Source organism: Protopterus annectens, chromosome 11.part0, assembly GCF_019279795.1.
Source record: "Protopterus annectens isolate FY-2018-M chromosome 11.part0, PAN1.0, whole genome shotgun sequence".
NCBI classification, from domain to species: Eukaryota; Metazoa; Chordata; order Ceratodontiformes; family Protopteridae; genus Protopterus; species Protopterus annectens.
In genome coordinates, this window is record NC_056745.1 from 1,427,728,577 (window position 1) to 1,427,746,951 (window position 18,375).

Below are 18,375 nucleotides of genomic sequence, written 5' to 3' on the forward strand. Positions count from 1 at the left end.
ACCACAAATTTTAAGAGGAATACACCAAAAGCTTGAGCCAAAAATTCTAGACATTCTGTGAAAATCTGGACAGTTGAGAGCTATGGGCTCAGCATTTTGAATCACAAGTGGTGGTAGGGCTAGAGAATTGAGGCTCTTGTTCCTAAGGTACAAGGTTTGAGTCTGAGTAACACTAACCACCAGGTATCCCTAACTGGGGCATTACACACACACACACACACACACACACACACACACACACACACACACACACACACACACACACACACACACACACCCTATACACATAAAGCAGTGCTAATAGTTTCATAGTTTCATAGTATAGTACTAGGCTATCTGCCCTGGGGCATTTGTAAGCCTAGCCATAGTGATGTGGCTTTTGCCACCCCATGAAATGGTACAAAAATGTACAGAATAAATCTAGAATACTGTGCCTCTGTCTAATAGTGACACAATGAAGGTCCCCTTATATAATAGAATTAGTTTACTGTGCCCCTGTCTAGCAGTGACAAGGATGTGACCCCTGGGGTAAACTTACAATCTCCCATCCACTCATCAAGATTTCTCTTGAAGAGAGTCACTGAGGGGCTTGGTGGTTGTGGTCTTGTTTTTGATTTGCGTGAATATAATGTAGTGGACAAGTGCCCCCTAGCTATGCCACTGGTCTGTACACATACTTGCCTGGATTTAATACCAGTCATTGAGGTCTTATCTGTATTCATCCAACCTCCCTGTACCACAGGACAAATCCAGCAAGACAATGACCATGACCTCCAAGACATCTTAATGCCAGCAATAAAATTACCACATTATAGGAAATTAGCCTCTTCTGTGCTTCCCACTGCCCATGACATCTACATAAACTAGTCCTTAAGTGTTGAATCAGATTTGATTTTCCTGGATGATTTCAACTACCGATCCATGAACTGATGAATATACACCTTCAACAGCAAATATACAATGTGTTTCCTTAACATTATGAATTCCAAATACCTACAACAGATAGTGTCATCCACTGCTAGGTGCTTCAATATTCTTGCCTTTTCCTCACTAATATAGAACATATCTGAACTGCCTAATATCTCCTTTTCCTTGACCAAATTACACCACCTGTCCACTACATTACATTCACGCAAATCAAAAACAAGACCACAACCACCAAGCATACAGTATTCATAGATTTCTCTAGGTACATTCTCCTGGTATTTAAAATATCTTCCCCCAGGGGACCCATTGTGAAACAGCCTCTTACATCACCAGCTTTTGCTCTCACCTGAGTTCCTGCATTGAGGCATCTCTCTCCATCTGCTACAGGTAAGATGGCAAATGTAAAAACAAGCCTCTAAGGTGAAATATGATTATCAACAGTCTCTGCAATGAAAGAATAAACTCTTAGTTGTAAGAAATGAAGACAACTCCCCCTCATTTTGGGGATATCTCAAAAAAAATGCAAATAACTCAGGATAAAGATAAAATCTTGCAAAACCAAGTACAAACTGACTATCAACACCTCCTTCCAGGAAAAAATTGCCAAATATTACAAAGACAACCACAAGGTATTCTATAACTATGTCAAGAATCTAAATGGCAATGCTCAGATCTGCTCTGAGCTAAAACAGAATGGCATTAAATATACTGATCCCAAGGATATTGTCAATATCCTGGCAGATCGATTCAGTGCCAACTCCCCCCCACCCCCTAAATGGCAGATCTCAATACCAGAAGACTACCAAATTCTGGTAATAACAGCCACACAGGTAAAATCGCACTCTCCAAAACTAAGAATACAGCATCCATGGGACCAGATGACATCCTGGGCTGTGTACTACATGAACTACAATATGAACCGGCACCTCACTTAAGTGTCATGTTTAATCATAGCCTCACCTCAGGTTTCATGCCCACTGAGTGGCGCAGAGCTACAGTTATCCTACTCCACAAGGGGGGATCTCCCTTGGATCCCGGAAACTACCATCCCATGTCTGACGAGCCTTATCTGCAAGGCCATGGAGCATATTATCATGGAACCTTCAAACACTTGACCCCACCCAGTTTGGGCTCATGAAGGGACGATCTTATCTCCTGAACCTGATTGACTTCTTCGAATCAGTCTCCAGAGCCATGGACAAGGGTAAGATGGTCCACACAGCCTATCTAGACCTTGCTAAGGCCTTTGACACAACCCCCACTCTGGAATCATGGATAAACTTACTAAGCTGGGCATTAATCCCTACGTCACCCAATGGGTTGCTAACTTGCTTACTGATAGAGCCCACACTGTAAAAGTAGCCAACTCCAAATCCAGCTCCAGACAAGTGACAAGTGGAGTATCTCAGGGTTCAGTCCTGGGACCACTCTTGTTTGACATCTACTTCTCTGAAGTACAGGCCAACACTAAGGGACTCTGGCTAACAAAGTTCGCAGATGAGTGCAAACTGGGAGCCATTATTGAATCCCCAAATGATGTGGATACTCTACAAAAGGGCCTTACAGAAGCAGATGCTTGGTGCCAGAGCCATGGGCTCAAGCTCAATGCCAAGAAATGTATAGTTATCCCCTTTGGGAAAAAACATGTATCCGTGAATTACCATACAGGTGGCATTACACTAAACACCGAAAGTGTGATAAGAGACATAGGGACACAGGTGGACAGTGGTCTCACCTTTGATAACCACATCGCCACAACAGTCAGGAAATCCTTCTAAGTGGCACACCTCATCACTAAGGGCTTTTCATCCAGAAAAAAGGAGGTCATTGTTCCACTGTACTCATCCCTCATTAGACCCATTATAGAATACAACGCACCATTTGGTATGTACCTCTCAAGACATCTGCAACAACTGGAAAGGCCGCAGAAATACCTCACTAAAATAATCACAGACCTAAAGCAGATGCCCTAGGCTGACCACCTTAAAAAACTCTAGCTATACTCTGTCGCATATCGTCTACCCAGAGGCGATCTCTGCTTAACATACAAGGCCATGTCAAACCCAGAGCTGTTGGACGTGCTACACTTAAAGATATCCCAATCTCTCAGAGCCACACGCTCCAGGGATCTAAACCTTGTCATCACAATAAACAAAACATGCTGGAGGGATAGGTTCCTGATCCAGAGACTCACCAGACTTTGGAATAGATTGCCCATACATGTCAGGCAGAGTGCCTCTTTTGCCCTCTTCAAAAGGAACCTTGACGATTGGATGAGAGAAAGGAAATTCACCCCAGGGATCACGTCAGTCGCCCTGCTCGACAGGGGTCCAGGGAAGTAAATAGTGTGGGAAGAAACAGCCAGGGAATTGTTATGGCTAGGCTTTGCCTTCAAGAGGGTTTTTTGTACCACAGCAAAACCTCTAACCATATTTTTTGATTGAGAGTTGTGGTAGCTGGTTCAGTAACTTGATAGCTGCAGTCACCTGTAGTACAAGATCTCAGTCAGTAGTTTATAATGGTCTTCCAGCTGCCAGAATGAATGAGCTGTCACTAGTGATCCACCTTTACTGCTCAGCATTAAGTACTCATCAACATGCTGTCTTTTTTTTCCAGCTAGGGTTGCCACCTATCCGTTTTTTTTCTGGACTATCCGGAAATCAAATTGATTCTCTGGTACACTGTACAAACTCCGTTATTCTGTTTCAAAAAAGGAAACAGACTATCAGAGTTTGTTAAATTGGCTGATTTACTATACTTTTTTACAGAAAAGCATATTAAATCAGCTGAAAGTAGGCATCAGGAATGGAAAAAGAAGGCTTTCCCTGTCGGCTGATGTCATAGTGACATCACAAAATGGCTGGGACATGGATGGGAGAGAGGGTGGGAGTGGGCGGGGTTATGGGTAATGCAAGTGGTGTGGCCTTAGTTCGGTTTTAGCCACAATGAAAGGCGGCAACCACATTTCCAGCAAGTGAATTGGTTAATAGGTTCATAGGAAGGTACTAGGCTATCGGCCCTGGGGCCTATACAAGCCCAGCCAAAAAGGTACCCTGGCTTTTGCCACCTAAGAAAATTATTTTCCTGTGCCACTGTCGAGCAGAGCCACAGAGGTGATCCCTGGGGTGAATTTCCTATTTCCCATCCAATCATCAAGATTTTTCTTGAAGAGTGCTAATGAGGAGCTTTGTTTGATAAACTATAAACTGGTGATAAACTATCAACTACAAGATTAGATCCCATGCCTGAATGGCTAGTCTGCAAAGCTGTTATGATTTCTTGTATCCTTGCTTGTTTATTGTTTGCATGTGGTGTCGCCTGTAACTATTTGTAAGAAACAAGTAGTAATCTCCATAGTATCCCCAAAGTTTCAAACAACCCACTAAACAAGTACAGTGGATCCAAAAACAAAACAGTGTAAGAAACTTCTCTGTGTGGAAGATTTTATATATATATATATATATATATAGATGTGTGTGTGTGTGTGTGTGTGTGTGTGTGTGTGTGTGTGTGTGTGTGTGTGTGTGTATACAGTTAATCATTGTATAGATATATAAGATCAGATAATGGTAGTAGAAGTGGCAAACTTAAAATCATCCTAAGTCAAAAAATAATAAAAAATATAAATTGAAAAATTATACAGAATTACTAAGTATTCAAAAGTAAGCTGTGCAGGGTAGACAGTCTGTTACGAGTTGAAAATCTTTTATTAAGCACTCAGACAAGCGACCCATTTACCTTGATTACTTTCTGAAACCTTTAGCAGAAAATAATAAGTCCTTTAGCAGAAAAGAATAAGTCATGAGGAAAATAAAAAACATTACAGTAAAAGCTGACGGTGTTTTATTAACTATTGACGTGGAATCCTTGTACACATTGCTCCATCACAATTACTGTATAACAGCAGCTATGGAATCTTTTAAGAAACATAATCAAGGTACACAGGCACAACCGCAAAAGATAAGCAAGCTCATTAATCTTGTACCGGACTTTAATTTCTTTACCTTCAATGGCAAACAAAAAACTGGTATAGCAATGTGGGCTGCCATGGCTCCCAGCATAGCTAACATAGCCCTGGGCAAGTGGGAGGAGGATTTTGTGTTAAAAACACAGACTACATGCAACATATCACATGCTATTTGCATTTTATTGATGATATTTTTATTGTGTGGAAAGGTGACACCTTACAGCTTGGAGATTTTATCACTTACCTCAATCAAGCAACCGCCTTTCTGAAGTTTACCTCTTCCCATAGCTATAGTTCAACCACATTCTTAGATATGTAGATTTCCAAGGACACCAACAATAATAGAATCATCACTGCTCTATTCAGAAAACTGGTGAGGGTTAATTTATTTGTTTGTTTGTGTCTTTCGGCTTTTCCCGGTTAGTGGTCGCCACAGCAGAACTCCGGTCCGCTAATGATTGGCAGTAGATTTTTACGTGCTGGCTTGCCGGGCCTAACGCACAACCTTCACCGAAGGAACTCCCATTCACGCATGTCGCCACACAGAAAACACTCTAACTGAGAATCGAACGGGCAACGTCTAACTGTGAGGCGACAACGCTACCACAGCACCACCACCGCAGTACTGATGAGGGTTAATTTATTACTCTACAAGTCTGCATCCTGCAAAAAATAGTATAATGGAGTTAAGGGCCCAGGGCTACTGATTAGCTAGAATTACCACTGATATGGAACCATTTTTGAGAAACCTGAACAACTTAGAGAATTATTTCCTACTTAGAGGCTATGAAAGTCAGATGTTAAAAAAACATCCTGGAACCCATTACAGAACTGAAAAGGACTGAAGCACCTTCACTCAACCTCCCCAGTAGAAGAATGTTAAGAAATTCCACAGAGACTAACAAATGCAAAAATAGCTGTATCCTGGGCTTTGTTGTACTGTCTTAACCCATTGGCTGTTTTATGCAGGAATGGGCATGGTCATAGTGATTGACATGCCTACTGGCTGTGATGTAAAACGCAAATGATGTACGATTGACATGCCATGCAGAACTGCATCTGACATCATGACTATCCATTATCTAATTGTACTTTACCCTCTTTCTCAATGTAGTGCGATCTTGGAGTTGGTATATTAAACTAGGGGGGTGCAGGTGGGCTTTTACCCCCTGCAAAAGTGAAGGGGAAAATTTAAGATTTGTGTGTCTGTGGGTGAACACCTGGTTTGCACTCCTGCACCATCAGCAAGGTATTTGCCAATTGTACCGCCTAACAACTTGTTCCAGGGTCATCCACCCATTTGGCTATGCCCTAGTTACAACTGTTTGGATTATTCAGAAAATAATTAAAAGCATGTTCTGCCTGACTCATGAAGAAACATACCATGCTAATAAGAATTTAATAATAATTTAATAAGAAAAGGGGTGCTTTTGCCTTTCCAATAGGTTTAACTAGAGTGCACACATATGTTCCTTCTTAAGTTACTACTATCCCTTATTCTGCATGATGTTCCAGACATTACTTTACTTAACTACTGCAGCAATTATAATTATGGCAACTCACTGATGATTAAACTTAATCAATAATGCCTGACATTACATCTTTGTGCCCTGTTTTGTTCAGAAAATGTATGCCAATGTAAAATGGTTGCTTTAGTAATTGAAAGAGAGAAATATTTAAGAAACTGCCCCTTTATTTTTGAGACAACACATTGATGCTGATGAGTTCCCCAACTAATACAACTTTGCTGAACAAATGCTGATGAGGTTACAAACAGCAGCAGTCACACTTAAAGCTTCATCTAAAAATCTGCCCAGCGCATAAATGAAAATGACAAAGAAGACAAACAAATAAGTGCATGAAAGTTCTACAATATTTACAAGTCCGCATTATCTGCTTTCCACATGCTGACAATCAAGGATGAAAATTCATGCAGATGAGTAAAACCTCAAAATGGTTATTCATGAATTTAGTAAAATGTTGCCTGGTGCTGGGTGTTAAGCAAGGTTTGGGCGGGGTTTGGGCAGTGCTTGCTACTGAACATCCGATGGGTTAAGACAGTAAAACAAAGCCATATCCTGACATACAGTTTTGATTATCACAGTATCAAAAATGTTATTAAAGAAAACTGGGCCATTGTCACAGAAAACTCTTATCTGATTAACATCTTAGGTGAAGCCCAGGAAGGCCAGGAACATTAGAAGTTTTGTTGAATTTAAACCTAGACTATAGGAGAGAAACAATAAAAGATGTGAAGCTAATTGTACATTTTGTATATTTATACAGCAAGGTGATAGTTTTTATTGTCCTTATTTAAAAAAAAGCATTATGACCACTGCAGGTGTGACTATAACACTACAAAAGTAATTTACAGGGTACAGTGCAACTAACGTGATACATTTTATTTAGGCAAGACTGTAAATAAACTTAAGAGTAGGATTTCATGTCATCTGGCAGAAATCCGCTCTGGATTTAAAAATAATGCACTAGCCAAACACCTTACTCTGCATAAAAGACACAGAGGTTTTAAGTTCCTGATACTGGATCGCATAGACATGGGTGATCTTGAAGGAGATGTCCTGAATATACTGTAAAAACGTGAATTCATGTGACAATTAAAGCTGTACTTTTTCAGGAAGCCTGGACTAAACTACCACTGTTTACTTAAAAGTTTACTGGAACTTAGAAAATTGCCACATTGTTTACATGACTAATTTTATTTTATTTTATTCTTTCAGTTGGTTTTAAATACCACGGTAAATAATTTTTAACAGAATTGCATATTTTGCTTCTATCACCACACATTTTTATTCTTTTTTTTTTCTTCTTTTTTTCCACTTTGTTTGAAATGATGTTTAATAACAATACTAGCTAATTAGCTTCTTTTTTGGAGAAGGTTCCCTGCACCCCAGTGACAAGAGTGTGCAGTTAGAACTTGTCTGATTAGAGACTACATGAACAGGGCTCAGTTTTGAGATTTTTTTACTGGTTAATTGGGTAATTTGTTTAAAAGCCTTTTCTGATTGCTTGTAGTCATCTAAAGCTGTTTTAAATTTATTTTTTAATGTTTGTAGTCGTTAAAGCTGTTTTAAGTGTATTTTTTACTGTTTTTGCCTTATCTTTTCAAATTTTTTTTTTCTTGTTTCCCACCTTTCTAAGCTAGTATAGTCCAGTTTTCAGGCTAGTGCTGAATTCAGGGCTGTGTTACAAGTTTTTGAGTTGCCCATACCTTAACTTGGAAAGAAGGAGGTTTCTCTTTTCACCTGTGAGAGAGGGAGCTTTGAGCAGCCATCTGTCCCTGGAGGAGTGGTTCCAGCCCAGAAGTTAGTAGTTTATAGGCCATTTTGGCCTAATTTCTATCTTTTTCATTTCCCTGCTATAAAAACTGCGTTTGCATGGTTTTGCACATCCGGGCAGCACTAGTTAGCTAGGGCTAAATTATTCCCGGCTCCATCAAGTCTCCTCTTCAGTTTTTCTCTTGAAAGCAGTCCAACTCTTAACCGAAGCACTTAAAAAGCATCCTACAGTCCAGCACTTGCTCAACCTAATAGCAAGCACTAACATACCCCGACACTTGATTGCCCAGCAGGGCAAGGCTCATTATTCACCCCTCACCAATCAAGCGACTAAGCAGCTCAGCCTACTATTCAGGCATGACCAAAGGGCAATTTCACGTATACTCTCCAGTCCAGCTGGTGAACCTGGGTATCCTGAGGCAATGTTACAACTGCCTCATGTACACAGACAACCCTCTCCTCCTACCACAAAACATTAACATATGCGAGAGATGCAATTATATAGCTAAATTGGAGGCTAAGCTCTCTCCACCCAAGACTGGAACAGGCAGTCATAAGGAGAAGGTTAACACTTGCACCACACCTCCAGCCTCACACAGACATACTAAACCAACACTGGCAAAAAATACACATAAATACACTAAATCATACTAGGAGGCTCTAAATAAAAACTCACAAAAGCATCAGAGACCTCCAAAGCAGACACCCAAAAAACCTGCACCTCCCGTCACAAACCAGACAACACATAAAACACAAAATTAGTGTGCCACACAATCACAGCCCTTAAGGCGAAATAACATACCTAACACACTAATAATAGGCGACTCTATAGTCAGGCACACTGATGTCCCACTCACTAGGCTGGACAAGGAGAAGGTTACTGTTAGCTGCCTGTCGGGAGCCAGAATCCATCACAAAACACAAGCACTCAGGTCACTACAGGACAAGTACAAATATGACTCTGTCACTGTTCATGTTGGTGTGAATGACCTGAGACATACCTCCCTGGACTACATGAAAAGAGACATGGAAGAGTTCTCTGATCATGTAGCCCAAGCGGGTATGACTCTTACCCTGAGTAGCATCCGGCCCTCACCAAGAATGATACTGCAGTATAAAGAAAAAATGATCATTTCAACAATTAGCTAAGCTTCTGGTGTCATTCAAAGGGGATCTAGTGTCTGTCAGCCTGGCACGACATGCTCGACAAGCCTCGTTGCTTCAAAAGAGACAGCTTGCACCTGTCACCCCTAGCCATTCAAATACTGGCCAAGGCTTTTGCAGCCCCTATAGTGCCTTTTTAGGCAAGGCTCAAAAGTCAAACCCACCTCCGTAAACAGCACAAATGAAAACATGAGGGTTATGCTGCCCAACACCAGGAGTTTAAATCTCAAAATGTGCATGCTCAAAGCACTCCTTAGTATGGAGAACGTCGACATCTGTGCAGTAACTGAAACCTGGTTCAAGGCTACACAGAGCACCCCAGCACTACTGGGCTACAACTCATACCACACATTCCGGTCACAGAACATGGACCGAAACACAAAAGGAGGGGGTGTATCCATATTCATCAAGGATACTACACCTCCAGGTTAGTGGCACAGTATGATATCTCTGAGATCATCCATATGCAACTAACATTGGGCAAATCTGCAATGCAAATTGTGGCCTGCTACAGATCACCCTCCATGACCCAGGACCAACACTCCACCTTTCTGGAGACACTGGAAAACACGAAGGTCCTACCGAACACCCTGATATTGGGCGATTTCAATTACCCTACCTTTAACTGGGAAAACTACTCAAGTACAAACTCCCAGGTCCAGTGCTTTCTGGAATTTATCAACTCAAATGCCCTGGATCAGCTGGTAAACTCCCCTACTAGAGGTGAAAACATATTGGACATGGGCGACAGGTGTTCCACACTGGAGGTCAACCCGTCACTGGTTAGATCAGACCATAAACTAATCACTCAATGTCCACACCAAACCATCACACCCAACCAAAGAAACCAGAGTGAAAAACTTTTCTATAGCAAACTTCACCTTACTTAAGACAGAGGTGGTAAGTTTCACAGCCCCCACGCTAAAGGATAACAGTGTCCAAGATGCAGGAACCTTTACAAATGCACTCTATGAGCACCTACAAGGATGCATGGATTGTGCCATCTCTAGCAAAACCAAGACTCACTCCCCTAAGAGAAGGAAACCAGTCTGAAGGACCCCTACCATAAACAGGCTATACAATAGAAGGAGGAAACTAGTTCAGAAGAAAAGCAAAACCCAAGAAGGAAAGACATCCCTCATCAGTATCAGTAAGAAACTAAGGTCCCTCATAAAATCATCCAAGGCTAACTTCGAAAGAAAAATAGCCAAGGATTTGAAAAATAACCACAAAGCCTTCTTTAGCTATGTCAAGAATCTAAGTAGTAACTCGCAGATATGCTCTGAGCTAGTACAAAGTATACTGAGCCTACTGATATTGCCAGCATCCTGGCAGATAGATTCAGTGCAAACTTCATCCCCCCTCACCCCCAAAAGGGCCCACAACAATATCAGAAAAGTGTAGTGTCCTGGAAATCACAGATGCACAGGTGAAAACAGCCCTTTCAAAAGCCAAAAGCACAGCGTCAATGGGGCCAGATGGTGTCCCAGGCTGCGTCTTGCATGAACTACAGAACGAACTAACCCCCCACCTAAACACACTGTTCAACCTCATCCTCTCCACATGCTATGTGCCCACAGAATGGTGCATAGCAACAGTTATTCCGCTCCACAAAGGAGGGGCCACAACTGACCCTGGTAACTATCACCCCATAAGCCTGACTAGCCTGGTGTGCAAGGCTATGGAGCGCATCATCATGGAACTCATTAACAAAGACATTGGGAACCTCCAAACACTTGACCTGACCCAGTTCGGCTTTGTTAAGGGCAGATCATGCCTACTAAACCTGGTTGACTTCTTCGAGACAGTTACCAAGGTCATAGATGATGGGAAGGTGGTTCACACAGCCTACCTTGACCTCGCCAAGGCTTTTGACACCATTCCCCACTTGGAAAGTATAGAAAAACTCACCAGTCTGAACATAAACCCCAACGTCATGAGATGGGTTGCCAACTGGCTTACAGACAGAACTCACATGGTAAGAATAGTGGGCTCCAGGTCCGACTCTAAACCAGTCACAAGTGGTGTCCCACAGGGCTCGGTCCTGGGACCCCTACTGTTCAGCATATACTTCTCAGAAGTACAGGCAAACACAGGAGGACTATGGCTAACCAAGTTCGTCGATGACTGCAAACTCGGAGCCATAATTGACTCTCTGGCTGACACGGACATTCTCCAAAAGGGCCTTACTGAGACGGACACCTGGTATCAAAGTCATGGTCTCAAGCTAAATGCCAAAAAATGCATAGTCATCCCATTTGGGAAAAACAAAACACCCATGAATTACCACATAGGTGGCAGCCCCCTTAATACGGAAGAGGTAATAAGAGATCTGGGGACCCAGGTAGATAGTAATCTCTCCTTTGACAATCATATTGCCAAAGTAGTTAGGAATTCCTTCTGTGTAGCCCATCTAATTACTAAAGGGTTCGCATCTAGAAATAAAGAGGTTTTAGTGCCCTTCTACTCGTCACTCATCAGACCCATCATAGAGTACAATGCCCCATTTGGGATGTACCTTACAAGACACTTCCAACAGCTGGAAAGACCACAAAAGTACCTCACCAAGAAGATTACTGGCCTCAAACAAATGTCCTATGCAGCCCGACTGGAAAAACTCCAGCTGTACTCAGTGGCATATCGCTTATTCAGAGATGATCTCTGCCTGACTTGCAAAGCTATGTCCAACTCAGAATTGATGGACATGCTCCACCTAAAGAAATCCAAGTCACTGCGAGCCACTCGCTCTAGTGAGCTAAACCTCACCGCAACAATAAATAGAACATGCTGGAGGGACAGATTTCTGTCACAGGGACTCCCCATGCTTTGGAACAAAATTCCTAACTACATTAGGCAGAGCCCCTCATTAACACTCTTCAAGAGAATCCTTGCTGAGTGGATGGGGAACAGAAAATACACTCCTGGGATGAATTCATTGGCTCTTCTTGACAGAGGCTCAGTTAATTAACCAATGGGGCGGTGAAAGCTGACAAACTCTGGCTAGGCTTATAAATGCAATTTTTTTTCAGGATTCTTGTACACAGACCTGAAGAAGTCTAGAAGGACGAAAGCGATCTTTCACAATGGATTTTTTGCATGCAAAATGTATATGCATATATTTATATATATTTTTAGATTGCAGAATAGTCTAAAGTTTATATATTTCCAACCATGTAGTATATTGTCTTGGATAAAATCACAGACTTAATATGGTTAATAAGAGGTACTACATCTTTATTAATTTTATTTAAAGTACATAAGGGTTATATTATTATGACAGCTACTAAGTAGGGCAGGACCAGCTTGAATGTCACACTGATGGGGGAAGAGATGTGAATGTGTTAACATGTATACCAATACACTATGTTTTACAGCACAATAAACCACTCCCATACCTAATAAAAAGTATACATAGTTAGAAAGTTTGTGATGAAACTATTATTCTGTTATTTTTGTTTTACTTGGATCGCTTGCCTGTGTGCTTAACAAAAGAATTTTCGACTGGAAACAGACTGTCTATCCTGCTTGGATTACTTCTGAATACTTAGTAATTCTGTATAATATTTCAACTTATATTTTTTTATTATTTTTTGACTTGACAAGTTTAAGTTCACTACTTCTACTATCATTATCTGATCTTATTAATATACACTGATGAACTATACATACATAAACTGAAAATCTTCCACACAGAGAAGTTTCTTTATTTGCAAGATTAACACCGTAGTGGGGTGCATGGCACCATGGGCTTCCAAGGTGGTGCAGATTACACAGTGCTTCACACAGATGTTGGGTTAAGGTTATTAGAAACACCCTCATAGCTTGGGATGGCATTGAGGGCACATGCAACTCTTATGATGACTTGAATGATGGCCCCCACCCTTATGATTCTGGGTTGTTTCTCTATCACACACAAGGACACAAATAGATAGGACACAAATAGATGAAGTCCATATATGAAGTCTTGACAATCAGCAGGAATGGGGGATTGGGGAGTGCAAAAAGAACCTAGGAAAAAATATATTATCCTATAATTACTTTACTGTCTCCTACTCAACATGGACTTTCCACTGATTTCATTTGAAAGTAACTAGACTTTTATAAGCTGGACATTAGCTAATATTTTACTGTATTCTTCACTTAACTGTCATGTTTTCATTAACCGCCATATCATTACAATTCTTTGCATGTTCATTTGCTGGTCTATGTATGTATGTACATTTATTGTGTAAATCTTGATTAACTGCCTTACCCTCATTCTGTAAAATGGAGCATTTCTCCATAGGTGTCCACTGAAAATGAGGCTTGTGCCCAGTTGGCCTTTCCCAGGATCAAAAGGATTTTTGTAATGGAAGTAGTCAGACTCATTTATCTCATAGAAACAAACATGTCTCCTAGTAGTAGGAGGAAGAGAATCCGGCTCTGGAAAAGCACAGGTGAATGTATCTACTAGGAAATCATTGAGTGGAAAAACAGCTTATACTCTAGGCTGCCCAGGCTCATAAAAACCCTATATCTTTTCTGGGCCTGATAGTATTCTAGGGACTACCACTGAAACTTCACCTTCATCTTATAAAGGGTTTCTCTAAAACTGAGATCTGGTGGTGAAGCAGAGGAGAAGGTCACCTTGATTTCAGTCATATATGGTGAGGGGAGGGATCTGGCCTACATATGCTCACTCATCCTCCTTTTGATTAGGGGGTATTAGAATTCTCCACAACTTAATATTTCTCCATTCTTCTCTTTAAAGGAATATCTGACATAACATTATTAGTATTTATGCTGTAGGTTGAACATTGTTATTTTTATGTTATTATATATTTTACATATTTATCTACTTTATACAGTTTTATAATCAAAATATTGGGCTTTTTTCTTTCAGTTTCAAAGCCTGCTATTATTACAGTCTCAGTGTATGAATATTTTATTTTTTATTATGTTAATAGAGAATTGCAAATGCACCTTAGTTAGCTGTGATCTGTACCTTTAAGGAGCTAAAGGGAGACCAAGGGGCATGGTTAAGTGTTTCAATGCTGGTATTTAAACTCACTTGTAATGGTGGGAATGTTTTGCTTGTCTGAAGAAGTTAGTGCAAGGTACTAACGAAAAGCTTTTACAGTGGCTTAATAAAATTTGTTGTTTTTCATGTTTTTTACGTTTTGGACTGGCCTGAGTCGAGTTCTTGGCTTTTGAATTAGCAGTGGTTTTCACTAGTTTGTTTTTCTGGTCTTGAAAGTTTATCACATTTTATCAGTAACCAGAGGAAAAGCCAAGGGCACTAATTACTCTGCAGTCTCTCACTATGCCAATACAGAGACACCCCCTTGCCCAGAAAGATCCATTAGTCTCCCTCTGGTACAAGCCATCCAATTACGTTGCTTCCTTGGAAGTCTAATTTTGACCAATGGCTTATGGCAGTAATATGGGTTGTGAACATCACATAAGATGATGCTGACTTTTGTGGCCCTCCAAATTAGTCAGTGTTTTAATGACTTGAATTACTTCAATGTTTGAAAGTGTAGTCTAATGCTCCTCTTAAATCATTTCACTAGAAAGGAATATAAAATCCACAAGCTGGTATCCACTGTTATCATCTGACCTTATTTATGACTTTTCTTTTCAGGTGTCGTTCAAGGATGTTACGAATGGGCTCTCTGTCCCATCTTAACTGAACCCAGCGGAAGTGCTGTTGCACTAGCAAATCAGATCCGTGCAGATGTGACTTTGCAACAGTTCCAATTAAGTAGCTGTTTTCTTGGAAATGGTATGCATCTGATACACCATGAACTGAAAGAAAAGAGATAAGACTGTTATAAATCAGTTTTGGAAAACAACTGTATAGTACTTAAACAATTTTCTTCTAGGCATTTCATTCAATGCAGAGACAAATTCAAATTTGGAAGTTACCACACTGTGAGGCATCTGTGTTGTAATGCACAGCTAATCAAAAATTGGGCTTTCTCTTTGATAAAAATATATTCAAAAACTTGCTTTACTGCACTGTCCAAACTGTTGTTTTCAAGAGTTTGTTTTATTCAAAATAGCATCTGAGCAAAAACATTTCTACAATATATATTAAAGCATAAAACTAGAATCTACTAATTACTACAATTGGGTAAGTTTGTCTTGCTTCAGCTTTTGCCTCCACTTCTCTCCACTTTAGAGACTGTCCACTGGATAAGAAGTTCTGTTTCAGTGGAGACCCGGGGAGAAAAGCTCCAATGAAGATAGTAATACAACAGCACAAAAGGAGTCAGGTATACAATGAAATACAGGTATTATAAAATAAGACAGTAAAAACATAGTACATAGCCTAAAATACATAGTGAATAGAATACAATAAAATTACAAGTCAGTGCAAGTATAGATACGATATGAACATTTAATATAGTACAATTTATTTTGTTTTTGTGAAGAGGGACATTCATCACAAGATTTAGAAAGCTGTGGCCAGAGTAGTGGAGAAATGGGGGGTGGGGGAAAGGTTAGTCTGGAGCAGAGCATGGGCATAGCCAGTGAGATATGAAATATTGTTTTAGTTCCTGATTAAAGTGTCTTGTATGATCAATAGATAGGATTTGTTGAGGCAGTGAGTTCCAGACTTTAGCAATCTTGTGGCAGTATAAGGAGTCACCATAAGAGTTAAGAGATTTATTTACTTTAAGTATGAATTTGTCTGCTGATCTGGGAGAGTTAAGGTTTCTGTAGGGTTGGACAAGGTTCGTTAGGGCTGGACAGTGATCAGGCTTATACATCACCATGTGGGCAATTAATAACTGGTTTAGCGTGAGTACGTTTGGGAGTTCTAATCATTCTAGTTGAATGAGGGCAGTACAATGATGTGTTTTTTTGGGGTAGGTTAGTTGCAAATTTGGCTGTCTTGTTAAAGCAGGATTCGAGTTTGTTTAGTTCAGTTTTACGGAGGTTTGTGAATACTTGAGAACAATAGAGAAGTGAGGATAATAAGTGGGGTCTTGCAGTAGCCAGTCTAGCGTGTTCTGAAAGATAGAGTTTAGCTCTGTAGTGTGTGCCGAGTTTAATATGGACTTTTTTAATAGTCTGAGCTATATGTTTGTCAAATTTCAATGCATTGTCTATGGTAATCCCAAGACATTTAGTATTTTCAACTGGTTCTATTTTAATGCCATTGGAAGAAAGAATACAGAGAGGGATTGGCTATTGCCTAGTGAGGAAGGATGTGAAAAGACCATAAGCTTAGTTTTATTAGGATTTATATCAATTGATGGGCTGCTATGTATTTTTCAATGTTGGTAAGGGCAGTCTGGGTCTTCTTTTGAAGTGTCTCAATTGTGGGTGCCGAGCAGATGAGCGAGGAGTTAGCTGCGTATTGAATGATGTTAGCAGGACTAGCAGCTGTTGTAAGGTCATTGGTAAAGATCGTAAAGAGTAGCAGTCCTAGAATTGATCCTTGGGGGACTCCTACAGAGATGGGTAGGTGGGAGGAGAGTTTATTGTCCCATAGGGTAGCTTGCTGTCTGTTTGAGAGGTAGCTATGGAACCAATATAGGGTCTCATGGCAAAGATTGTAATTGACAAGTTTGTTTAGGAGGATTTGATGTGATACAGTGTCAAAGACCTTTGACATGTCAAGAAATGTAGCAGAGACAAGTTGGTTATTATTTTTAAGGTGGTTTACAGAGTTGGTAAAGCTAATGAGTGCTGTACTAGTACTGTGTTTTGGTCTAAAACTGTGTTGTGTAACAGAAAGGAGGTTGCTATTTTGGAAGTGGTCCATTATTTGCTTGTGTATACACTTTTCTAGGATTTTTGCTAGGGGTGAAAGTATGGCTGTGGGTCTGTAATTAGATATGTCTTTGGAAGGGCCTACTTTATGCAGTGGAATGATATGGGATAGTTTCCATATGGTAGGTACACATTGTTAGGTAACAAAGAGGTTAATTAGGATTGATATGGGGTATGAAATAGATGGGGCAGCTAGTTTTAGAAACTCACCTGGTAATTGGTCAGCGACAAGGGTACATGGCTTCACTTTAGATAGTAAGTGTTGTATGTAGCTTGTATGGATGGGCTGTAGTTGAAATTGGGTTTATGGTGGGCCAGATGGAGTGGATACAGACAGGGGTAGGGTACAAGTATTATGCAGTAGGGAGGTTATTGATTTAATAATGTGGGAGTTGAATTGAGATTCAATAGGTTCTGTAGTATTACTGGTAGCTGGAACTGGGGTAGGGTGTTTTCCTGGTTTTAGTAGGTGGTTAACTGATTGCCAAAATTTTTGTGGATTTGTTGCATATTTTGTTTGGCAAGTTAGAAAGTGTGTTTTTTTGTCTGTTTTGATTTGCTTCTTAGCTTGATTTCTTAGTTGCTGGAAAGTGATGAGATTTTCATGACTTTTGTTAGACAGAAAGGGTCCACGCTTTATCTCTTAATCTAAGCAGTCGTGTTGTTTCTTTTGCTAACCATTGGAGTTTTTTGGTTTTAGAATGATTTTTTCTGGGTAGGGCAAGTTTATTTAAGATTTGTAGGAAAATGTCATTAAAGTATTTAATTGCATGATCTAGTTGCAGGGTTCTTAGGGGAGCCCAGTTCTGTTGTCTTACGAGGGTCTGGAAGGTAGATGGTGAGAATTGTAGGTTTAACACTAAAGAAACACAATGAAGTAAAACTCAGTGTGTCAAGAGATGTCAGGTTGTCTATACTCAGCAAACAGTCTTTAAGGGAAAAACAATCAGAGATTTGTTTTTATGCAAGTAATGCAACTGCATCTTGCTAGATTGCAGCCTTACAAATTTTTGAAATAAATGCAACTCAGAAAAGAAAAAAAAAATAGCACATGTACTCCATAACTAGGGCTTAAACTATAAACAGAAATATTGCCTGCAATAACCCCTAGTTAATTAATTTCTTTTGTGTGAGCTGCTATGACTGCTTTGGCTTTATAGTATTCATTACACCCTACTACGAAATATTGCCACAGACATGCATTGATTTCACTTACCATTAACAGTCCACAGGAGTACCCTTGTTTTCAGGATAAAA

General features: G+C 40.3%; 1 protein-coding gene across 5 annotated transcripts in view; it reads right to left on the reverse strand.

The window, feature by feature from the left end:
* The window catches only part of CTTNBP2 (cortactin binding protein 2), a 1,390,380-nt gene that overhangs the window by 151,425 nt on the left and 1,220,580 nt on the right, over positions 1 to 18,375 (reverse strand). For all 5 annotated transcript variants that reach the window (XM_044088722.1, XM_044088723.1, XM_044088724.1 and 2 more), the window contains exon 16: positions 14,954 to 15,141. In XM_044088722.1, the coding sequence (XP_043944657.1) occupies positions 14,954 to 15,141 (188 nt within the window). The remainder of the gene's footprint in view (positions 1 to 14,953; positions 15,142 to 18,375) is intronic.